Raw genomic sequence first — 25,497 nt, forward strand, 5'->3', positions numbered from 1 at the left:
CTTTTTGCAACTTGTTGCATAAACTACTATTTTTTTGCAATTCCGTCGTGAAACTACTTCCTTTTCCTGTCATTCTTGTACAACGAAACAGGCTACTGTTCTGTACCAAAAATCACAGAATCGAATAATGTCATGATTCGAATTCCGGACGCTTCGAAACCCGGACACCTCATCTTGTTTTATCAATAATTTGGATATAAGTTCGCATTATAAATGTCAAAAATGGGTTATTTGATGAATTCTAGCATCAACTTTCATTTGAAGTTTGTTTGAACGTTGTAGTTAATGTCAAAACAATTAAATAAAATAAAATTATAAGATTACCAAAAATGCGAAACATTTCACGTGAAATATTTCATAGGCGTCCGAAGCACCGGGAAGGCAAAGCAGAAATTTATCGTTTTGATTTCCTTAAATTCTAGCAAATTTTTACATAAAATATATATTGTTTTGATGTTAACAGCTTATTTGAGACCTAAAGAATGCCATTCACTAACATTTCAGTCCAAATTTGTGCGATTCATTAGCAAAAACGAGTGTCCGGAATTCGAAGCAAAAGTGTCCGGATTTCGAATCAGCTTTTATCAGTGTCCGAGATTCGAAGCACAACAAGTCATTTTAATTTTCAAATTCTGATGAAAAATTCTTAGAAAAGACATAATTTGCGTGCAATCTCTTAAAAAAAGCAAAAAAAAGCAAAGCAATCCACTTTCTCTTAAAACTGACTGTTAATACTACATCCTGATGATATTTCTTCATTTCCAACTTATTACATGATTTTTTGACAGCTATAACGAAAATGATATGCTACTAAGTGTCCGGATTTCGAATCATGACGTTAGTAACCCTTTTCAAAAGAAATGCTGAAAAGTTCTACTTTGTTGAAGTTGTACTTTTCAGCACTTGTTAGGAAAAGTTATACTTTTCAACATTTTTTTTTTTGATTTTTGATTTTGACCTATAATTGTGATCAAAGGGTGTTTTTCGGAATTGCAGAAAAAACGTTGTATGGTATTCGTTACAAAACTTGATTTTTTCATCACTCGTCGTATTTGTCGTGCTGAAAAAATCTTCTTTTCGCAACTTGTTGCATAAACTACTATTTCAGCACTAGTCGCATCTACAATTATTGGCAAGCGCTGAAACAAAAATCCAGTTTTGTAGAGAAGTTAAACACAGTCCAGACTCGATTATCCGAAAGCCTTGAAAAAATTTCACTTTGGATAATCGAATCACGAAAAAAAAATGTTTCTTCTCATATTTTTTGCTGTCGAGCTTAAGTATGATCCCTGGGCTACGCTTAAGTTATTTAGATTCCAACTATTCAAATTTGACTGAAATGAAGTCGCAGAACTTGAATTTTATGTTAATAGTAAGAAATAAAAAAAACGTTTTATTTTTCGTTTCGTGATTCGGATAATCTGAACATTGGATGATCGAGTCTGGACTATACAACATTTTATGCAATTCCGGAAAACACGCTTTGAATTGTTTTAAAAGAGATTTTTCCCCCTTTTGAATGTTATTTTCCGTCAAGATAAGTGTTTATCTACACCCAAAGGAAAAATATATCTCAAAATCTGCAACATTGGATTTGCTGCAGAAAATGTCATATTTTATAGCATTTTTTGCAGCAAGCCCCTAGATCATTTTTGCCCGCGTGTAAAAATTTCAGCGATCTGCAGTTCTCACCAACACATATAAAGCTGGCCCGTCCCCGAGCAACACTCCAAAGAGAAGCATATGTTGGTGCTCTTTCACTCACTTTTCATCAAGCGTCCATGGCGCGGTGGTAGCGTGTCGGATCACTAACCAAGAAGTTGGTGGTTCAATCCTCATTCTGCTAAGTGTTTTTTTTTGTGAAATACAACCAAAAAGTCGTCGGTAATGTCGATAATTGTCGGTAACGGGCAAAAATGTCATACTCCTATATCGCAAAAAATGCATGAGGACAGATTTCATGCAAATTCTGATATACTTTCATGCCGCCATGCATCACAATCATGCGACTGCCAGTTGGGTGTACAGAACAGTATAGAAAAGCATTACTTTTCGACACAAGAGTGTTGCAAACTTGAACCTTTCAACCGAACTAAGCTAAGTGTTGAAAAGTTGAACTTTTTAGTACACAAATGGATGCGGAAATAGTAATTTATGTAACAAGTGGCAAAAAGAAGATTTTTTCAGCACGAGTCGTACAAGTTTTGCAAAGAGTTGTTTACAACATTTTTTACAATTTCGAAAAACGCCTTTTGAATGTAATTTTATGTCATATTTACTTAATAATTCACCGTTCAAAACAAAAAAATATATTGAAAAATGTTACTTTCGATACTACTGTTGAAAAGTAGAACTTTTCAAAGGTATTAATTTTCCATTCTGTTATGATTGGTAGGGAAAAGTAGGCCGTTTCGTTATTCCCGAAGGACAGGAAAAGTCACAGCGGAATTGCAAAATCAAGTTTTGCAACGAGTTCCATACAACATTTTTTGCAATTCCAAAAAAACACACAATAAGTGAAATTTTATGTCAAATTTTCATGTATTTTGTCAATAATGCGTTCAAATCCAAAAAATGATGAAAAGTGTTACTTTTCAGCATTTATTTTGAAAAGTGTTGCTATTCTGTTATTTTTGGTACAGAAAAGTAGGCTATTTCGTCGTTCAAGAATGACAGGAAAAGTAAGTAGTTTCACGACGGAATTGCAAAAAAGTTCATTTCAATAATGCAGTTTTGAAAACGGATTTGCAAAAAAAATGCATTTTACATTAGACCCGTTTTTACAATCATTGGTTTTCAAAAAATAAAATTGTTACGATACTGTACATGGAAAAAGAAAGTTGATGAAATGTGTATTTTCCCAGCGATTTGAGTATTTTTTTTTCTGAAATGAAAATGAACCAAATGAAATGGACTGAAATGAAATTAGACCGGTCTTAACCAGTGCAAATATTTTTCAATGTTTATTTCACCCGTCCCTTTTTTCAAAAACTTCAAAATTTATCATTATTTACCTGTCCAGTTTTTTTTTTTTTTTTTTTTTTTGCAGTTATAAGATTCCAAAATTTCAAAGTATTGACGAAAATTTAATTTTCGCAAGAAAAAAAGTTTTTAGGGTAATTTCACAAAAGTTCAAAATATTTTTAACGAGCACAAACATGCTAAATTTTGTTATGCAGAAATATGCATTTAAGATTGTTTTTAGTTGATTAGATCATTAGTGCGCTGACCACGGGGACGCGCTGTCTTGTTTTTGCATGCTTATTTTCATTTCTTTTGTGTCGATGTTTGTGTGCTTGGGTGAGTGGTTATTATAATTAAATAATGGCATCATTAGTGCGCTGACCACGGGGACGCGCTGTCTTGTTTTTGCATGCTCATTTTCATTTATTTTGTGTCGATGTTTGTGTGCTTGGGTGAGTGGTTATTATAATTGAATAATGGCATCATTAGTGCGCTGACAACGGGGACGCGCTGTTTTGTTTTGCATGCTCATTTTCATTTCTTTTGTGTCGATGTTTGTGTGCTTGGGTGAGTGGTTATTATAATTAAATAATGGCATCATTATTGCGCTGACAACGGGGACGCGCTGTCTTGTTTTTGCATGCTTATTTTCATTTCTTTTGTGTCGATGTTTGTGTGCTTGGGTGAGTGGTTATTATAATTAAATAATGGCATCATTAGTGCGCTGACCACGGGGACGCGCTGTCTTGTTTTTGCATGCTCATTTTCATTTCTTTTGTGTCGATGTTTGTGTGCTTGGGTGAGTGGTTATTATAATTAAATAATGGCATCATTAGTGCGCTGACCACGGGGACGCGCTGTCTTGTTTTTGCATGCTCATTTTCATTTCTTTTGTGTCGATGTTTGTGTGCTTGGGTGAGTGGTTATTATAATTAAATAATGGCATCATTATTGCGCTGACAACGGGGACGCGCTGTCTTGTTTTTGCATGCTTATTTTCATTTCTTTTGTGTCGATGTTTGTGTGCTTGGGTGAGTAGTTATTATAATTAAATAATGGCATCATTAGTGCGCTGACCACGGGGACGCGCTGTCTTGTTTTTGCATGCTTATTTTCATTTCTTTTGTGTCGATGTTTGTGTGCTTGGGTGAGTAGTTATTATAATTAAATAATGGCATCATTAGTGCGCTGACCACGGGGACGCGCTGTCTTGTTTTTGCATGCTTATTTTCATTTCTTTTGTGTTGCTGTTTGTGTGCTTGGGTGAGCAGTTATTATAATTAAATAATGGCATCATTAGTGCGCTGACCACGGGGACACGCTGTCTTGTTTTTGCATGCTTATTTTCATTTCTTTTGTGTCGATGTTTGTGTGCTTGGGTGAGTAGTTATTATAATTAAATAATGGCATCATTAGTGCGCTGACCACGGGGACGCGCTGTCTTGTTTTTGCATGCTTATTTTCATTTCTTTTGTGTCGATGTTTGTGTGCTTGGGTGAGTGGTTATTATAATTAAATAATGGCATCATTAGTGCGCTGACCACGGGGACGCGCTGTCTTGTTTTTGCATGCTCATTTTCATTTCTTTTGTGTCGATGTTTGTGTGCTTGGGTGAGTGGTTATTATAATTAAATAATGGCATCATTAGTGCGCTGACCACGGGGACGCGCTGTCTTGTTTTTGCATGCTCATTTTCATTTCTTTTGTGTCGATGTTTGTGTGCTTGGGTGAGTGGTTATTATAATTAAATAATGGCATCATTATTGCGCTGACAACGGGGACGCGCTGTCTTGTTTTTGCATGCTTATTTTCATTTCTTTTGTGTCGATGTTTGTGTGCTTGGGTGAGTAGTTATTATAATTAAATAATGGCATCATTAGTGCGCTGACCACGGGGACGCGCTGTCTTGTTTTTGCATGCTTATTTTCATTTCTTTTGTGTCGATGTTTGTGTGCTTGGGTGAGTAGTTATTATAATTAAATAATGGCATCATTAGTGCGCTGACCACGGGGACGCGCTGTCTTGTTTTTGCATGCTTATTTTCATTTCTTTTGTGTTGCTGTTTGTGTGCTTGGGTGAGCAGTTATTATAATTAAATAATGGCATCATTAGTGCGCTGACCACGGGGACACGCTGTCTTGTTTTTGCATGCTTATTTTCATTTCTTTTGTGTCGATGTTTGTGTGCTTGGGTGAGTAGTTATTATAATTAAATAATGGCATCATTAGTGCGCTGACCACGGGGACGCGCTGTCTTGTTTTTGCATGCTTATTTTCATTTCTTTTGTGTCGATGTTTGTGTGCTTGGGTGAGTGGTTATTATAATTAAATAATGGCATCATTAGTGCGCTGACCACGGGGACGCGCTGTCTTGTTTTTGCATGCTCATTTTCATTTCTTTTGTGTCGATGTTTGTGTGCTTGGGTGAGTGGTTATTATAATTGAATAATGGCATCATTAGTGCGCTGACAACGGGGACGCGCTGTTTTGTTTTGCATGCTCATTTTCATTTCTTTTGTGTCGATGTTTGTGTGCTTGGGTGAGTGGTTATTATAATTAAATAATGGCATCATTATTGCGCTGACAACGGGGACGCGCTGTCTTGTTTTTGCATGCTTATTTTCATTTCTTTTGTGTCGATGTTTGTGTGCTTGGGTGAGTAGTTATTATAATTAAATAATGGCATCATTAGTGCGCTGACCACGGGGACGCGCTGTTTTGTTTTTGCATGCTCATTTTCATTTCTTTTGTGTCGATGTTTGTGTGCTTGGGTGAGTGGTTATTATAATTAAATAATGGTATCATTAGTGCGCTGACAACGGGGACGCGCTGTCTTGTTTTTGCATGCTTATTTTCATTTCTTTTGTGTCGATGTTTGTGTGCTTGGGTGAGTAGTTATTATAATTAAATAATGGCATCATTAGTGCGCTGACCACGGGGACGCGCTGTCTTGTTTTTGCATGTTCATTTTCATTTCTTTTGTGTCGCTGTTTGTGTGCTTGGGTACGTGGTTATTATATATAGGTGAAGGGATTTTATTAAATGATCATTATATTGCATTATTATAATTATTTGATTATATAAGCACACTATACTTTACACTTAACACATTTTACAAAACACATATGAAACTGTAAACAGGAGCGTTTGGTACGGTATGTCCACGCATCCTTCCTCCCCTGTAGATTCTGTGAAATGTGATCCGTTCTCAGAATCCTCTCTGCGGTAAACACAACGTAGTAGGGCTGGCCGCTTTAATTTTTGCAATACATTTTCGGGTGTTCTCGGATGTACTGTAATTATTAATAATGACAAGAAAAGTGCTTGGGGCGTAATCTAATCACAAGACTTTCCAGCATGCTTTCATCGGACTGGCTGCGTTTGTGTTAGATTAGATTAGATTAGATTAGATTTAAGATTGTTTTTAGTTGATTAGATTTTTATTTAAATATAAATTTTCAGACTTTTTGAAAAAATATTTTTGCCTCCCTATTTTTTGGAGCGATTTTAAAAAGGGGGAGGGAAAGAGGGCGACATGAACTTAGAAGGGGGGAATTGCACTGTCATTTTTTTAAATAATATTTCTTTTACTAAATAAATACCACAAAAAATCACGTCACCATTCCGTTCGAACAGGATCAAACAAACAATCGTTCACGGTCTGTTATTTTTTGAAAGCAACAACAGTGATCTCAAAACCAGTTTGCTGAATTAGTAAAAAGGTAAACAAATTCAAACCGGTACAATATTGGCACGAACTTCGCAGTCTGGATTTCGGTTGCAAATACAAAAGACACCAAATTTGTCGCTGCTTTGCAATATAAATATAACTCAATTTGGTCTCGTGAGATAGTCTTTTGAAACTATCTAAAACTGCAACATTCTTGCAACTAATAACTCTATACGAGATAAATATAATGAGCGTCAAAGTGGTCAGAAATCAAAAATGCAAATTTCGCTCAATTATTTTGCGGCTTAATTGCAGCGACGACACAGTTTAAGAGAATTTCCTCTCCGGGGCTCATCTCCGAGACGAAGCTTAAGTTTGTTCCTCGGAATAGTGAGTCACGTCAACAGTCTGCGACTGAGACCGAGCCACACAATCTGCATTATCAGATTATCAAAGAACAAACGAAAGACGCTGGCCGATGACAAACTATCTGTTTTTGTTCTCTGTTTGAAGGCGAAGTGACGATTAGACCAGCCTTTTGATGTGAATATATTTTAATAAATTTTGAGCTAAGGAAACCTTCAGAATTCGACAAGCACAAACCTGAGAGCAGCTTTCGTTGCACATTTGTGACCTTGATAGGCATACAAACATTTTTTTTCTCCCGCTGAGATAAGCCCAAGAGATTACACTATTATGTTATAATTTGAAGTATGTATCACAGTAATTTATTTCTGCCATGCGCATCTCTCATCGTCGTCGTCGCGATTACTCTATAGAATCCGCAGGTTTATCTCTCTGTACTTCTACTGCTGCTCATCTCTTATCGTCTTTTATCATTGAAATCAGTCTCCAGTTTATTGCATTTTTTTTTTCGGTGTTTGAGTGTGCGAGGAAGATTTGAGCAGGCAGCAGTAAAGAAAGAAAAAAGCAAGACCCTAAACGACCACATGCTAAGGTTTGCGCCTCCATGGTGACGACTTGAATTCAATTCTAAATACATTTTCCTGCATACTGCTTTTTGCACAAGAATCATTAAAAGACAAATATGAAATCATATAAAACACGTTTTACAAGAAATATCAAATTTTTTCATTACAAAATCAAAAAAAAAATCTTAAAAGCAACCAAAATTGGCTATGACATAAAAAAAGTGCACACTTTATCAAATTTTATATAATCAGACCCGTATTTTTTTGTTTGGCCATTAGGGTTACCTACGCCGTGTTAGGGTGGTCCAAAAAATGGCAATTTTCGTATTTTTTCGCAAAAACCACATTTTTCAAAAAATCATATCTCCGCGACATTTCATCCGATTTTAGCTGTCTTAGACGCAAAAGAAAGGTGATTAGTTTAGCTATTTGGTTGGTATTTGGATTAGTTTAGCGTAATTGAAATACGCAACTTTTGGTACCCTAACATGTTTTTGTCATTTTCACATTTTTGCGCGTGGCGCGAAGAAAACTCCGAATTTATTTTCAAAAAATCATATCTCAGAGTATTGAAAACATAACTTCACCAGGCAAAAAAATAAAAAAAAAAGTATTAAAATTGAAACTACGAGCCATGGTTTCGACATTTTAATGAAAAAAAATGTTTTTAAATGCATTACCTGTCCAGTTGTTCTGCCATCATGAGTTTAGTTTTTTAGGCCGTTGCAAATATTTTTTGAAGTTTATGTCCCTCGACTCTTACCAAAGTCGAGGGGGGGGGGGCAAAAAATGAAAAAAATAAACATTGCATTTACGAGCCATGGTTGCAACATTTGAATGAACAATGTGTTTAAAAATGCATTTTACACCTGCCCAGTTCTTTTGCAATAATTAGTTTCCAAAATATCTAAGTATTGACGAAAATTTATTTTTTTGCAAAAAAAAGTTTTTGCGGTGCTGTGCATTGGAATTTCATAAAAAATCAAAATACTTTTAATCCAGCCCAAACATGCTAAATATGGTTATAAATGCAGAAAAATGCGTTTTAGATAGTTTTAAGTTGATTTGACTTCTATTTTAATAAAATTTTGAAGATTTTTGAAAAAAAAATTTTTTTGCCCCTTGATTTTTCGGACCAAATTTGAAGGGGGGGGGGGCGACATTAACTTTGAAAAATATTTGCAACGGCCTGAATAAAAATAATTAATTTTATTCCCTGATCTATTGAGAAAAAAAAAGACGCAGAGAGAGACAATTGTAAAGGTTTTGATTATAATTGACCTGCATTTTTTACCCGAACAATAAACATTAAACAATAAAGTAAAATTGATTTCGACAACATAACATCAAGTGAAAGATCACTTGAGAAACCTTCATGTGATGGATTAAGCAAAACAATATGTTCACTTATTGGTTTTCTGTGATTCTATTTAACATCCCAACGCCCAAGGCTCCAAAAAATTTGGAACGGTAACTTCAACTCATTGATTCTCGGGCATTTTTTTTTTAAATTAAATATGCCTTTATTGAACATTCTTATAATAATTACATTTCATTTACATTCTAAGTGGTATGGCCTAATGCTCTTCATCTTTGTTGTATTTTTCGTTTTATTATTAACTGTTCACATTTATTTTATTTACTTCAAATTGTTTTACATTATTGCATTGAATCGAATACATTTGGGTAAAAAAGAAAAAACACTTCAACAACTAATCCTAACTTAAAACTAATAAAAAATAAATTCATTGAAATATTCAAATCATTAGAACGAGTAAACTACGAACTGTATTTTAAGATAAATGCCCCAAGCGTTCTTACTTGATCCTGGCGAGTTTTGCAACCACGCAGTGTTGATGTCATCTCAATGAAAATGTTCAGAAGTTCTTGTGGTGAAAACAGGTCACTACTGCCTTCACCCGTTGGTGTTGGTTGGTTTTCCCTCGGTTGCTGACTGAACCCAGGAGGTGTTGTATGCTCTGCAACTCTTTGCCGCTGATTCAACGGCAATGGCTGCAGATTTGGAACCACTCGAGTAGATCCTGCTCCTGGTGACGCCAAAGCAGGAAAATCTGCGTCAAAGCAGGAAAATCTGCGTCCGTGGTGGTGTTTTGCGACGATTTGGTTGGTGCCTCGTCGTCGCTTGCTGCCGAATTTTCACAAACTCAGCTCGTTTTGGGCAGCTTCGATTCTTGGTCGAATGGTCGCCGCCGCAATTGAAGCATTTCGCTTCGATGTTCTCGTTGATTGTGTTGCAAGCTTGAGTTTTGTGCTCCCCTCCGCAGGTTGCACAACGACTCTTGATGAAACAGTTCCTTCCACCATGTCCAAACTGCAAACAGTTCGAACATTGCGTCACGTCACGGTGCACTGGACGATAACGTGCCCAAGTCACGATGATGTTGAAAATTGCCCGAACTGCTTTCAGCTCAGACGGCGATGTCGATCCTTTCTCGAGATGAACCAGGTACAGTTGATCACGATACTTGATGTCCTTGTTGTGTCTCGTCATCTTGAAGACTTCGATCACGTTCAACTTAAGAGTTTTGAGCTCTTCTTTCAGCACACTCACATCCATGTCGTACAGGCCACGGAGGACCTGTTTCATGGGGCGTTTACTTGGATCGTCATGGCTGTAGTATTCAATCTTTGTGTTGTTCAGGAGATCCCGAACGTAGTTGTAATCCTTTCTGGTAGGTAGCAGAATTTTGAGTCCATTAGCGAATGGACTCTTTTTCTTGCCCTGAGGCATTTTTGCACTTTTTAAGCACTTTTCAGGAGCTAAAATCCAGGAGTACCTCAATGAATGATGGTCCACAAAGGAATCGATTGATTCTCGGGCATAACTCAACCAATCAAGATGATTCTTCTTTCCAGTGATTTGTTAGGATGTCTACATGATTCTAGAACTTTGCAGAACTTAATTTGATTAAATCTGTAATTTTTGCGATCAAAAACATCGTTCCAGCTTTTTTTTTTCGCGTGTAAACAAAAATTCGCGGAGGCAGTCGTTTTAAAAAAAAGGTGGAACGATGTTTTCGTTCGCAGAAATTACAGATTTGTTCGAATCAAATTTTGCAAAATTTTAGAATCATCTAGACATTCTTACAAATCACTGGAAACAAGAATCGTCCCAATTGGTTGAGGAATACCCGAGAACCAGCGAGTTGAAGTTACCGTTCCACCTTTTTTGGGAGGCTTGGGCGTCCGTGTAACTTGGACAAGCGTTGGGCGTTCCAGTGTTAAACATATCTCTTGCCTTTTTTCCAATTTGTAGAGTGACTGTATCAGGGGTGCCCAACCTTTTGGCCCTGCGGGCCAGATCTGATTTTTCTAAAGCAGAGGCGGGCCGGAACTAATGTTGGTGAAAGTAAAAAACAGTAAACATTTTTGTTCATAAAATTTATTTAAATAAGTCAATTCAAGTAAACAAATACATAAACAAGTGTTGCAAATAAGATTCAAATAATTTGTTTTGAAGAATAAAATACAAAGATTACTTTCAAAGATGTGTTTATTTGATTTACTTTATTTTGTTTTGGACAAAATTGTATTGTAATTGTTTTTGTCGATTGAAATTGAATTCCATGACATCATTAACTTAAAATAAATATCAAAATTTCGTCGTTGCAAGTTTTTATTCAAGTTCAATTTTTATTTAAATATTTTACAAAACATTTCAATTTTTTTTAAAGACATGAAATTTAAAAAAAAGTTAATACAAATATATATCTGATTCGTCATTCTTCAAATTTCTTAGAATTATTGAAGATTATGAAAAAAATGCTATCTGATTTCTCACCTCCTTGAGATTGTTTTTTATTTTTTTTTAAATATTTGCAGCGATCTTTATTTTCAATATGATTAATTTGCCTTTTTTAAGCTTTTTCCCAGCAAAACATTATCATTGAAAAGTTGTTCTGAAAAAAAATAATCAAAATCCTCAAAAAAGAAACAATTGAATCAAAAATAAAAACAGCCAAAACTTTCATAAATAAGAATTCAGTGTCTTTTGCCATCTTTTTGCATATTTTTCAAGTTTAATAATTATTTCTGATAACATCAATATTGAAATGATAAGAATTAAATTCAAACATAAAGAATGTTTAGATGTTAAATTAAATCATTTTTAAAAAAATACAAAGGCATAATCCTAACAAACGTAGAATTAGCAACATTGTATGTCAAAAGCAAAATAAACAAATAAATGTTTTGTTATAATAATTGAAAAATTGAACTCAAGATATTTTTTTTATTTAGACACTCAGCCCGCGGGCCGGACGTTGGGCAGGCCTGCTGTATGGCATGTTATTGCGAATATCTCCCATAATTTCCAACCCGAATCGCCACCCTCAAATCCCATTATCTGCCGATGGCTCTGCTGCGGCATCCATCCGAAAACCTCAGCAGTGTGACGACTCTTTATTTACTCCCGCCGCTCATCCAGTGTGATCATGTGTGTGTGTGTGTGTGTGTGTGTTTCGCCGCCGTTGTGTTCGAATAATAAATTGAACCTAACTGCTGCCTGCGACGGCCGAGATGAGCCTCAGTAGAGAGATGCGAGTTCGCTCGGTGGCCGGTTCAGTCGTGCGCGCGCGCTCGTTCGAGCATGGAGAACTTCGGCTACAAGGAGGGTTCGACCAAACCGAAGCAGCGCCGCCTCGGATCATCGCGGTCCACCAAGATCAAGAGTACGCAGGTGGCGCCGGCGCCGGTCTCCGCGAAACCCAGGTGAGATTACAGTGACTGCTGCGATTGATTGGGATCGTGTTTTTTTTTTTGAATTTTGGCGGATTCTGCCAGAATATTCAACGACTTGAAATTGATCATTTCTTGTTGAAAGCAAGCTAAACACAATTTCAACTTACAGATTCTCGCTGACCCCGGATGTGACGGTGCACTGGCGCAATGATCCGGAGGCGGTGCTGGCGGAGGACTTTGAGTACATGAAGATCGGGCCGTCTCCGCCGGCGGAGAGCGCGCCGAACATGTTCGAGAACTACGAGGAGTCGGCGGTGGAGTTTGGCTTCGAGGTTTCGGCGGAGACGATCCGGACGTCGCTGATGGAGCAGATGCGGATATCGTCGGGCCGGTTGAAGCTGCTGGACAACATCGAGCAGGGCAACATTTGTGCGGCCAATGTGCGGGAGATGTTCGAAGGTTCGAGTAAGGCCGAGAAGAATATAAGTTTTTTGTTCGCGGCGTTCTTGAAGCGATGGGACTTGCTGGAGGGACTGTTGGAGTGCGGGGCGGAGTTGATCTACTTTGATAGCAATGGGTTTTCGGCGTTGCATTTGAGTGCGTTTAGTGGTTGTTTGAACTGTACGAGCCTGCTGGTGTCGAGGGGGATCGACGTGAACATGCAGCCGCGGGCGTTTACGCCGTTGCATTGTGCGGCGTTCGGGAACGCGGTGGAGATTGCGAGGTTCTTGATCAACAAGGACGGCAAGCAGTGCATCAACACGAAGAAACAAAACTACGAAGAGTCGCTGCTGCACTGCGCGGTCCGGTCGAACGCGATCGACTGCGTAAAGTTGTTCATTTCGGAGGGAATGGACGTGAACTCGCTGAAGCCGAGTGGGATGAACTCGATCCATCTGGCGGCGGACTTGGGGTACGTGGAGTGCTTGAAGGTGCTGCTGGATTGTCCGACGGCGGATCCGAACATCCGCATAGGGATAAGGGAAAAGGAGTCGACGGCGTTGCATTTAGCCGCGGATGAGGGAAACGTGGAGTCCGTGAGTCTCCTGCTGGCCAAAGGAGCCAACGCCAAGTTGAAGAATCATCGCGGGTTCACTCCGCTTCACCTCGCCGCACGAACGTCCAGCTTCGAGTGCGTTGAGCTGCTGCTCCGGGTTGGTAACGCCGACCCAAACGCGGAAGACTTCGATCAACGCACCCCGTTGCACGCCGCGATCGGCAAGTCCGAGAGTGCGTTCGACATCATCGAAACGCTGATCTGCTGGGGCGCGGATGTCAACAAGAAGGACGTGTTCGGGTTCACACCACTTCATCTAGCCGCGTTGGACGGCCTGGCGCACTGCGTTGAGATCTTGATCTACCACGACGCGGATGTTACGACGAAGTCGAAGAAGGGCACGACCGCGTTGAATGTAATCACGCGCAAGACTCCCTCGTCGCTGGCGATGATCAACCGGAAGTTTGACGACGCAATGACGCTGATCCACTCGCAGGATCCGTCGGACAAGGAGGTCGTGCTGGAGCTGGATTTCAGGAGCATCCTGCAGCACGGATATCCGCGCGAGACCAGCTACCTGAACACGCTGGTCGACGAGGGTCAGAAGGAGATCCTGCAGCATCCGCTGTGTTCGGCCTTCCTGTACATCAAGTGGGGCAAGATCCGGAAGTATTACATCGCTCGGCTGTTGTTTTGTTTTATTTTTATTCTGTTTTTAACACTTTACGTGCTGACCGCCCTCGCCCACAACTGCTACAACGGTAGCAAGGACATGGAGGAGACCATCCAAGAGCAGGAACTCTGTCAGAAGCAGTCGATCCTCGGGAACATGCTGCGCAATAACCCCTTCGTCATGGAAATGCAGTGGATGGTGCTGGTCGCGATCACCTTCGTCGAGATTTGCCGTAAACTGTACGGCATGACCGGATATTCCTCGATCCGACGGTACATAACCCAAATGGAGAACGTCACCGAGTGGTTCATCATCGTGAGTGTGTTTGTAATATCGTACATCTACACCAAGCGAACCTACACCTGGCAGAACCACATCGGAGCGTTCGCCGTCCTACTCGGCTGGACGCACCTCATGGTCATGATCGGTCAACTCCCGGTGTTCGGAGCGTACGTCGCCATGTACACCAAAGTCCAGGTCGAGTTTGCCAAACTCTTCATCGCCTATTCCTGCATGCTCGTCGGCTTCACCATCAGCTTCTGCGTGATCTTCCCCTCGTCCTCCTCCTTCGAGAACCCCTTCATGGGCTTCATCACCGTCCTCGTTATGATGGTCGGCGAGCTCGACCTGGAACTCCTCATCAACGACCCGGACGGCAAGGATCCACCCTTCATGCTGGAACTCAGCGCCCAAATCACCTTCGTCCTCTTCCTACTCTTCGTCACCGTCATCCTCATGAACCTCCTCGTCGGTATCGCCGTCGACGACATCCAGGCGCTCAAGAAAACCGCAACCCTCTCCAAACTGGTCGGCCAAACCAAGCTCATCTCGTACATCGAGTCGGCCCTCTTCAACGGGTGGCTCCCCAACTGGCTCCGTTCCCTCCTCCACTACACCGCCCTCGTCTCACCCCAAGCCTACCGCGTCATCCTCTCCGTCAAACCCCTCAACCCCGAGGAAAAGCGCCTCCCCCGCGCCATCATGATGGCCGCCTACGAAGCCGCCAAAAAGGGCAGCAAACTCCAGCCCGGACTCAGCAACCCCGTCGTCTTCAAATACCGCTTCCAAAACGGAACCCCCGGAACCGACCCCCAAACGATCGGCGGCGCCCAAATCGACCCCAACGCACCGCCCCTCGAGAAGATCGTCGAGTCCGACTACGGGTTCGAAACCGCCAGCATCTGCACCCTCGCCACCAAGATCGACGAAAGTGCCGAAAAGCTGGACGAACTCGCCAAGGAACTGGCTGAGCTGAAAGCCGTCCTCAAGTACAACCAAAGCGTCGTGGACAAAATATGTAAAATACTATCAAAGTGATGATCTTTTAACAATGCGCGCGCAAATCGCTGTCTCAATGGCCGAATTAGTGTCGTCTTGTGTGATAGTGAGGTTCCTCTCTTTATAGGCGGATCACGTGCCCTGGCGGCTGAGACAAGCTTCAGAGTCCGGCGTTTTCTTTTATATCTTGTATGTATGTAAATCATGACGCAAAATAAAATAAAACCAATAACCCAATGTTGCGCGGCTTGTTACTCGCTGCGGTTGCACTTTTATTTTCGTTGTAAACCTCTCAACTCGACTCAACTCGGACTTTATCTCCGGTTGATGACTCGGGAATTGTTTGCTTGATGATTGGGAAAAAGCTGCGGTTTTCGGGAATTCAAACTTAAGAGTTGTCGCGTTGAATCCAACATGCAGCAAAACTAATTCAAACTGGTTTTTTTTTTTCAAGCACGAGTTGCAGATCATCGCCGGTCGAGGTCAACGAATCTAAAAATTCATAATGTTTGGTTGAATTTTACGACGATCGTCTCATTTATTTTATTGCGTGGCTTTGATGCTTTTGCAAGAGTCACACCCAGAGTATTGAATTTAAATTTCATACCTTAACCCTCTGCCTTCAACCTTTTTTAAATTATTTTAATAGTAAAACTTTCATTTTTTTATTGTTTTTTACATTTCTTATAGTATTAGGCCTATTGCCAGTCATGAGCTCCCTAACCATTTTTGTATTTTCAAAAACCTTACGAGCTCATAGTTCGTGTTCCAGGGAACAACTTTGCCGAAGAGTGCGAAAAGATTCGTCAACTATTAAGAATGTTACAGAATTTATAACACCGCCGCTGAAAACTTCAACGTTTTGTTCAAGCTCTTCTGGCAACCATCAGCTTGCTTGGTTGCAAGAGCGTCGCGACACCTATCCTGAATCTTTTCTTGCGTAACACCAAGTGCTGCCAGAAGAGAGTGACGAAAAAGTTGGAGTTTTCAGCGGTGGTGTTATAAATTCTCTATCGTTTGACGAATCTTTTCGCATCCCTGGAACACGAACTATGAGCTTGTGAGGTTTTTGAACAATGTAAAAATCGTTAAGGAGCTCAAAACTGACAAAAACCAAAACGCACCGATTTTACGGGTTAAATCCCATTTAAACCTCAAAATCAGGCGCCAGGTCCATCAAGCAACCATCAAGCTCATATTTGGGATGCCCTGAAACGCCTGCAAAATTGACCAATTTTGTTACATCCTACTGTCCATACAAAAAAAGGTACGTAAATGTTCGAAAATCTGTATCTTTTGAAGGAATTTTCTGATCGGTTCAGTGTCTTGTTTTAGATATTGATGAAAACTATTCGGAAAAAACGTTACTTAATCCACTTTTAGGTGGTTGGTGCCTTCCTCTCATTTATAGTGATTCCAACCCCCCTAAAGTGTCTACATGTTTATGGATCTCCCCTAACGTTCGCAGCACCTAAGAGGTCCTAATAAAAATAAGTGATGAGTAAAAAACAGACTACCTACACCCAAAGTTAAAGAACGAGGGGATAGTCCTCACGAAAAGAAACGTGAGGAAAGCGCTATTTTGCGAGAGTAAAGTCCTCTCGCGTGTTCATTCGTTCATTAGAACAGTTCATCCTATTGAGTGGCTTATATGGACACATGACCGTCACTTTGTCACCGAATCATGGTGGCCCATGCGGCTAAGGCACGGTTCAATATGCCGAAGGTCTGGGGTTCGAGTCTCGGTACCGGTACTATTTTTTGGTAGATGAACTTTTTTTGAAGATGAACCCATGAGTAAAGTACTCTCGGTAATTTCGGCATTTATCCTCTCAGTGCGCACACAGTATCATTTTACTACCGAATCGTGCTCTTTATTCTCTCGTATGCCGATGCCCAGTTCTGGGTGTACAGACTTTTTGTCTGTATCTTTTGAAGGAATTTTCTGATCGGTTCAGTGTCTTGTTTTAGGTATTGATGAAAACTATTCGGAAAAAATGGAAACACTAGTTGAATGGTTTCAAAGATTTTGTGAACCTAAAGTTTTGTAAACATTATTTTATAAATTTCAAATATTAGATCAAAATGGCTCAAAAGTGACTTTTCCCAATAATTTTCATAAACTTAATTTTTTTTCACTTTATTTTTGTAAATACATAAAATTGACCCGAAAACAAGTCGAAACCCCAAATATGAGCTTTTTAGGTTGAAATTAAGTATTTAAAAGGCTGGTGCGCACCATTGCCCCGTACTAATCTATGTGAAATTTTCTGATCTTTTCGAAAACTATGTTTTTAAAATGTTGGAATCAACACAGAACGTCCAATTTTCCGGGAATTCCCGGTAAATTTTAAATTTATTAAAATTGCTCTGATCCTGGTTCTGATTAATATTTTGCAGCAAAATTGTACAGGACAGCAACTTTAATCGTTAAAAAAATATGAAAATCAGTTAACAACCTGACTGCATGTCAAAAATCATACAACTTCATGAAAATGTTTTTGATTTTTACCTTTCTTACTAAAGAAAGGTATGGGTTTGGACATCATTTTCATCTTCGTAAATAAGACGATTCAGCATAAATTTCAATCGGAAAAATCGCTAAAAAAATCACACTGCATCGATTTTCGACGCTTCGTCGCCAAGTTGTCAAGTTGAGCTTCGAACACTGGCGCGAGAATGCTGGCGCATATATTTTGTGGCTCGAGATATACTCGTTTGTAGTAGCTAGTCTATACCGATGTTTCCTACAAGTAGGCTACAAGTAGCCTACAACATGTAAGATATCGTAGCTTTTCGGTTTCTTTTGCCCTGTCCGTTATTGCATAACTGTCCAATGTTTATGCAAAAACTTTTGTGACATAGGACATTCATCCGGCTACAATCAATCGCCTCAAAGTACACGGAGAAAAAAGAGTTCCCAAAATCGTGAACAAGCGTTCATAAAAATGGGAACCACGAACAAAGCGTTCAAATTTCATGGTACATTTTTCAAAATCGTACCATGGGATTTGAACAATTTGTTCGAGGTTCCCATTTTTATGAACAAGCGTTCACGATTTTGGGCACTTTTTTTTCTTCGTGTAGGCTTTATGTTTTCGTGATTTTGTAAGTTTATTTAACAGGTTTCATTGGATTCCATTAGGAGCTTTCATCTTTATATCGTTTTCAACTAGGGGCAGGACAACTTGGTCGATAGACTAACAATAGTTCGTTGATATATTAATATTTCGTCAATACTTTAACGCAACCTTACCTGGTTATGTACATCCTTGATCCACCACCACTGTCATATAGAAATGTCAAATCAAATGTCAAAACATGGCAAACAATTTTTGCGGTGAAGATTCTCATGGAGATTCTGGAGGAAAATTAAGCAGCGGCCGGAATTGGACAGATCTGATTATCTTTAGCGCGGACCTTGTTCCGACGACCAGGATTGGTCAAGTTACAAAAATAGAAATAATCATTTGTTTTAGGAAACTAGAAAACTTAGAGCCGGAGTACACTTGGAGGACAGAACCTAACCACTCCTGTGTACCAGAAGGGCACCGGCAAGATATCATTCAACAGTACAAAGGGGCAAAAAGTAAAAGCAGTATTATACAACCTAGACCCGAACTCGAGGACCAAAAAGCAAAATATTCCGTGTTTCTTGTGCTTTTCGGGTAGAGAGCAGAACCTAAACAATCTGAGCAACCGGAATTGCACATCTTTAATTGTCTTCGTCCACCTCGCACAAAAAAAAACTCATAACCATGTCCATGGTCGCTACGACCCACTAGGAAATCTTACAAAAGTCCTGTCCACCGGTAATTTAGCCTCCGTCTCCTCTACCTCAAACCACATCACAGAGCAACGATGGTCAAAAACAATCATTTCCTTTCGCCTATGACATTGAAATCTCCCCCCGTTCGTATTTCACCATACCCGATCAAAACAAATCCGATCACCAAATGTGGCCAAATTAAACCATTTAGCGCGGCGGGATGAAAACAAATAGCACCGAGAACGGTTACCATCTTCTTCCACCACGCAAGAGGAGAAAATTGAACATAATCATGGTAGATCCACATCGTTGGAGAAAGAACCCGGAAAGTCATTCCAGCTGTTGACATAACCTATTCCTCCTCCTCCTCGAGCCACACCGGAGGGTAACGATTGATCTAAGTGAATCTTCTGCCTATATCTGCCGCCCTGAAACCTCTTCCCGTTTGAGCTCCGTCAAACCCGGTCCGAAACATTAAATTCTTAAGTGTGGCGGAAGCTTGCTAAGGCCTGATTTGGCAAATCTGTGACTGGACAGGACTTCTTCTTCAAATCAAATTCCGAACAGTATGCTTCAGGATGGTGAAATTTTCTGCGCCACAATTGTTGTTGTTTTTGTCTGTCAACTGTCAACCAAGGTGTGCAAATGTAGGTCATACCATTTTTCGTCAATAAATTAACTAGTAGATCAACGACAACGTTAATATATTGACGAAATATAATTATTTTGACTTTGTACACCCCCTAGGTTTTCAAAGTTTTTAATGCTCGCGACGCCAATGGCTTTCTACCGAAGGTACTTGTGATTGAGTGTGTAGTGGTGCGGTTATTATAAAAATCTGGAGTTTTTTTTTTTTTTTTTTTGAAAAGGTCCAATAAACCAAATTTTCAGTTTTTGCTTTTTGGGTGTTTTTTAATACCCCTGACTCAAGGCGGTTTCAAAAACACCCAAAAAGCAAAAACTGGAAATTTGGTTTATTGACCTTTCAAAAGGACCATCCACAAACCACGTGGACACTTTTTGGAATTCTCAACCCCCTATCGTGGACAATTTCCATACAAATAAAATCTTTTTTGTATGGAGAAAAGTGATCGCAGCAATCCTTGGTCGCGGTTGGTTGACAAGAATTTGCGCTCCGCGTTTTTTGGTTTCTCTTCGTTTCGAATTTTTCATCGTGACGTTTTACGGTTCGCGATTTTTAGACTTTCCGGCGGGACAGTTCCGTGAGAAGTTCTTTCGGTAGTGTAGTGTTTTGAGTGGTACAAGAATTCAGACGGATTTTTGCAGGTTTTCATGTGATTTGGGTGTTGTGAAGAAGTGACACTTTGAGGAGAAATCTCGGTCACCGAACGGAGTTTTTTGAATTCATTTGTTACATTTTGGTCAGAAATTTCTGCCGATACAGGAGGTGGCCTTCAAGAGAAAATGGCTGGATTTTCCAAGTTTGTATGGTTGTAAAGTTGTGATAATTGCTGAGGAAAATGTTGAAGGAGTTGAGTAGTGAGTGAAGGGGGCGGGAGTAGGCAACGTTTGCTGAGATTGTCGGCTCGATTTCTGAGCGGCTCAAAATGCAGACGGCTCGAGAAGTCGCCGGATTCGTGACGAAATAGTGAATGTAATCGCTGCCGGTTTGATGGATGATGCTGCTTTTCGGGTGAGAAACTTCCAATTGGAAATATGGAGCAGCCGTGACTGTCTGGTTACGGCGTTCGCTTTGTAAGCGAATGATCCTGGGTTCGATTCCCATCTGCTCCAAACGAGAAAGATCAGGAAATATGAATTTTTGAAACTCTAAACATGAACGAAACATTAAAGTCGCTCGAACCGGGGTTCGATCCCCCGTCCTATGGATTGGTAGAATTAGGAATACTACTACTACAAACTATATACGTGCTGGGTCTTTGTCCATTTGACAAGGACTCGGAAGTGCTAAATAACGTTTGAATCCGATTGATGCAAACGTTCTTTAGGGCGGGGCTTGTCGATTCAAGCTGAAGTACCTCGCGCACGGCTAGCCTGCGTAGAAATGGGTCACCGAAGCTCGGCAGAGCTAACACCTACCAAATGCCTATGCGAGTTATTTGCATGTATAGGATTTAAAATCTAAAATACATGGAAACAACTCAATTTGTAAGAAGCGACCGCGTGGTCCCGTTTGGTTGGTTGCACACACACACACACACACACACACAAATAAAATCTTTTTTGTATGGAGCGTGGACAATCGCCGAACCCCCCCCCCCCCCTCCCCCCTAAGTTGTCCACGTGGTTTATGGATGGTCCCAAAAAAAACTCCAGAAATATTCTTTTGGTGAAAATGAAACGGGAAATACTTTTTTTTTTTGGGAAATTCCCAGAATTCCCGGGATTTATTTTTCCCTGGACGGGAAATTGGACGCTCTAAATCAAAACTAAAGTTTTGAAAAGGTCAAACATTCAACATTACGCCTTTTTGAATTATTAGAGTTGGTTGACAAATATTAAAACATGTTTTTCGAGAGATCAGAAAATTTCACAAATGTTTAAAAAAAATAATTTTTAGTTTAACTTTTCAAAAAAATAAAAATATAGATTTTGGGAAAAAAGATACCGTCACCAGGGGTGACATTGGGTTTGGGGACCCAATCTCACCCCCTAGAGCCCATATAACGGCTATTTTTTCGAGTACATTTTTTATGAATTGTCCTCATCAATAACTAAAAATTTGCAGAGGACACCAAACCCGATCAGGAAATTTCTTTAACACTGGAACGCCCAACGCATGTCCAACTTACACGGACGCCCAAGCCTCCCAAAAAAGATGGAACGGAAACTTCTAATCGCTGGTTCTCGGGCATTACTCAACCAATCAAGATCATTCTTCTTTCCAGTGATTTGATAGGATGTCTAGATGATTTTAGAACTTTGCAGAACTTGATTTGATGAATTCTGTAATTCTTGCGATCAAAAACATCGTTCCACCTTTTTTAAAACGACTGCCTCCGCGGAATTTTGTTTTTGATCGCAAAAATAACAGATCTGATTAAATTAAGTTCTGCAAAGTTCTAAAATCATCTAGACATATTATCAAATCACTGGAAAGAAGAATCATCTTGATTGGTTGAGGTATGCCCGAGAACCATTGAGTTGAAGTTACCGTTCCAACTTGTTTGGAGCCTTGGGCGTTGGAATGTTAAGAGATACAAATTTTCGAATATTTATTTAATGTAATTCACGTAATTAAAAAAACGCGACGTTTTTTTGGCTCGAGCATTGCCAGAATAACTTGATTTTTTCCAAACAAAAAAAATAATTTTAAACGGCAATATCTAGTTTGTAGTTAGCATCTTTTTTTTTTTATTCAACCTATGCACGAGCCATGACAAACGTCCAAAGGGTTATTCTAATCTAATCTAATATAACCCTATAGCACAGCCATTCTTTCGGAAGCATCCTGGAGGATGTCGTGGCGATTACTTCCAACATCCTTCTGTTCAAACCGGCCAGGCCAACTGCGTAAAGTTAACCGCGAAGATGATTCTTTAAAATGGATTAAGTTTGGGCACGAATGTTCAAACAACATCAAAGTTCAGAATCTACAGGGGAGGAAGAAACGTCGGGATCCCCTGCTCACGTTACTGTTTTTTTAGGCAGTTAATCGTTGGGAGTCACCATGCTAAAAAGTTTTGGTGCTTTTTCTCTAATTCGACAAAAAAAATGGGACGGACTTGCTTCGAGCGGCAATTTTGCCAATTTTCAACAGATTTGGAATGCAAATTTAGTGCCGAAGATTTGATTTATGTGTTGGTATTCTATTTTTTAAATAATCAATATTTGAAAACTTCTTGAGAAAAATATTGTTTTAAATCCACTCACCGACTCCGTTCCGCTTCGTCCATCTGGCGCCGTTCCTCGTCTAAATTGTTCTGTTTCTTGCTTCGCTGCTGCTGCTGCTGCGTCCGCCCATTCCCATTAAGCAACAGCGCCTGCATCAGCTGCTGCTTGTCCAGGTTCTTCTGAAAGGGCACCGCCCGCCCATCCGGCCCCGCCGTCATCATCCGCTGGCAAACGTCGTTCATTTCCGGTCGTATCACCGCCGGCTTTATCACAACCGGTTCGATCGGATCGTCCAGGTCCTTTTTGGCGGAACCGTCGTTCGTCTGTCGTGTGACCAGATACCGGGCTGCGAGCAGTGCGGCCACATTGTCGATGGCCTGCCGCCGGAAGGTGTACGCGTGCTTGAGGTAGGAAATGCACACGACACAAATCTTCTGCGGCAGGCCGTCCGCCTCGCTCGAATCTAGGCCGGTCACCTCGGTCAGCAGCCGGCTGATGGGCATCGTCCAGCGGGGACACTCGCGGGGGTGTTCATGCAGGTAGGGCGGAATTTTGGCGTAGATTGTGTGCGATCCGGGCGCGGAACAGATGCGGCACAGGTTCGCAATGTTCCCCGCGAGTTCGGCAGTGCTGTTGATCATTGTCTTTGGGAGTTTAAGGGGGGAATTTATTAAAATTGTCAGTTTCGACACTACACTTTAAGAGTTCACTTACCTTTTGATAAATTACAAGCGGATTAGTTTGAAGGGCAAACACGGATCCGCGAGGCGTTTTTTTTTTTTGAACTTTTTGAAGCGTACAACTGCGGCTGAAGCTGATGCGCGACGACGACGGAACAGAGGACGATGATTTTTCTGTTTTGTTTACCCGTGTTTGACAGTTCGCAGCTTTTGAGAGAGGAGAGAAATGCTACAACTTTGTTGTGAAAGCAGAAGAAGGTGTGCACAACAGTTTCGCATACGCTTATTGAAAAATAATAATGTTTTGGGTGGGTGTATCCCATTTGGCATAAAGCCATTTGGCATAATGCCGTTTGGCATAATGGACGTTTGGCATAACGGTCATTTGGCATAATGGCCATTTGGCATAATGGTCATTTGGCATAATGATGTTAAAATTTCAAAATAAAGTTAATATTGAAATTGCTTTAAAAAGACCAAATTAGGTTGTGCTAACTGCCGGCGAAAGCTGTTTTTTTCTTTCTTTAAGATTTTTTTTCTTGATTTGAAAACTGCTGGCTATGGGTGCCCAGAACATGAAAGGTTTGTTCAAAACGTTGCTCCACATGCTGAATATTGTTCCCAAGGCTATTTGAAGCCATTGAGCCAAATATGTTTGACATTTAAAAGGTTAATATTTCCTTTAAAGAAAGGGGCACTTTTCAAACTTCCGACTCGACTTAAAAATGTAAAAATTTGAACCTGATCAGATAATCATGATTAATATTCACCAATTTCTTATGTAAAATTAATATTTATTTTTTTGACACAAAATCCATCACCATTTCCTGATGAATATTACCATAATTTATTTTGTGTGCGCTGAAAAAAGTTGAATTTTCCTTCTAAAGCTGAATTTTCTTGATTAATCAGGGGAAAATGCGCTTCAGCTGTGGTCACAACTCAAGCGAGTTTTCCCTTCTTTTTTAAAAATATTTACCTATATCAGCAGTCAAAGAGTTTTCCCTTCTTTAAAGAAGGGAAAATTCAATTTGTATCAGCAGTCAAGAGAGTTTTCCCTTCTTTAATGAAAGAAAAATTCAACTCATGTTAGTAGTTATCTCAAGTCAAAGAAAGTTTTCACTTCTTTAAAGAAAGGTAAATTTAACTTGTGTCAGCAGTTATCACAAGTCAAGATAATTTTCCATTATTTAAAGAAGGGAAAAAAACTCACTGACTTGTGATGACTACTGACACCAGTTGAATTTTCCCTTCTTTAAAGAGGGAAAACTCTCTTGACTGCTGATACAAATTGAATTTTCCCTTCTTTAAAAAAGGAAAAACTCTTTGACTGCTGATACAAATTGAATTTTCCCTTCTTTAAAAAAGGGAAAACTCTTTGACTGCTGATATAGGTGAATATTTTTAAAGGAAAGGAAAACTCGCTTGAGTTGTGACCACAGCTGAAGCGCATTATCCCCTGTTTAATGAAGAAAATTCAACTTAAGAAGAAAAAATCAACTTTTTCAAGCAGTTGTCACAAGTCTAGAAAGTGTCGCTTTCTCTAAAAGAAATATAAATCTTGAGTCAGCAGTTGAGAGTTCAGAAAAAAATGAACCGCGTTTTTTGGTTGGATCCAAAGCTGAAGACGGTGAATTAATATTTGCCTACGTATATGACAAAGTGAAATGCTTTACATTTCAAATAAAAATCTCACTTTTGTGTTTTGTGAATAAATAAACAAAATGTGTGAATTTTGCGGGCATTTCAGGGCCCCAGATGAACTAAGCCTGAATCCCAAATATGAGCTTGATTGTTTGTGACAGGACCTGGCGCTTTGACTTTAAAATTTAAATGGGATAATCGGTGCGTTTTGGCTTGAGTTTTGAGTCCCTTGATGATTTTTGAATTTTTCACAGACCTCATGAGCTCATAGTTCGTGTTCCAGGGAACAACCCAGGAACAACCAGGAAACCGAAGAGTGCGAAAAGATTCGTCAAAAATTAAGAATGTTACAGAATTTATAACACCACTGCTGA

The 25,497-nt window shown here is 39.9% G+C and overlaps 2 protein-coding genes across 2 annotated transcripts in view; one reads left to right on the plus strand and one right to left on the minus strand.

Annotated features, from left to right (window-relative positions):
- LOC6042170 overlaps positions 1 to 23,655 on the minus strand; it is a 34,790-nt gene extending 11,135 nt beyond the window's left edge. The window contains exons 1-2 of the mRNA XM_038252912.1: positions 23,514 to 23,655; positions 22,839 to 23,443 (exon numbers count right to left, since the gene is read on the minus strand). Of these exons, the coding sequence (XP_038108840.1) occupies positions 22,839 to 23,440 (602 nt within the window). The 5' untranslated portion in view covers positions 23,441 to 23,443; positions 23,514 to 23,655. The remainder of the gene's footprint in view (positions 1 to 22,838; positions 23,444 to 23,513) is intronic.
- Positions 12,101 to 15,468, plus strand: LOC6042171 (transient receptor potential channel pyrexia). The gene is made up of 2 exons (XM_001851266.2): positions 12,101 to 12,296; positions 12,436 to 15,468. The coding sequence occupies exons 1-2, from the start codon at positions 12,175 to 12,177 to the stop codon at positions 15,251 to 15,253; spliced, it is 2,940 nt and encodes a 979-aa protein (XP_001851318.2). The 5' UTR covers positions 12,101 to 12,174; the 3' UTR covers positions 15,254 to 15,468.
- Positions 23,656 to 25,497: the final 1,842 nt, after the last annotated feature.

This window comes from Culex quinquefasciatus, chromosome 2 (assembly GCF_015732765.1).
Source record: "Culex quinquefasciatus strain JHB chromosome 2, VPISU_Cqui_1.0_pri_paternal, whole genome shotgun sequence".
NCBI classification, from domain to species: Eukaryota; Metazoa; Arthropoda; class Insecta; order Diptera; family Culicidae; genus Culex; species Culex quinquefasciatus.

Bases quoted from the DNA above. Each gene is read 5' to 3' on its own strand.
- LOC6042171 (XM_001851266.2), top strand. From the start codon at position 12,175: ATGGAGAACTTCGGCTACAAGGAGGGTTCGACCAAACCGAAGCAGCGC. The intron at 12,297-12,435 runs GTGAGATTACAG...TTCAACTTACAG, and splicing joins CCGGTCTCCGCGAAACCCAG to ATTCTCGCTGACCCCGGATG.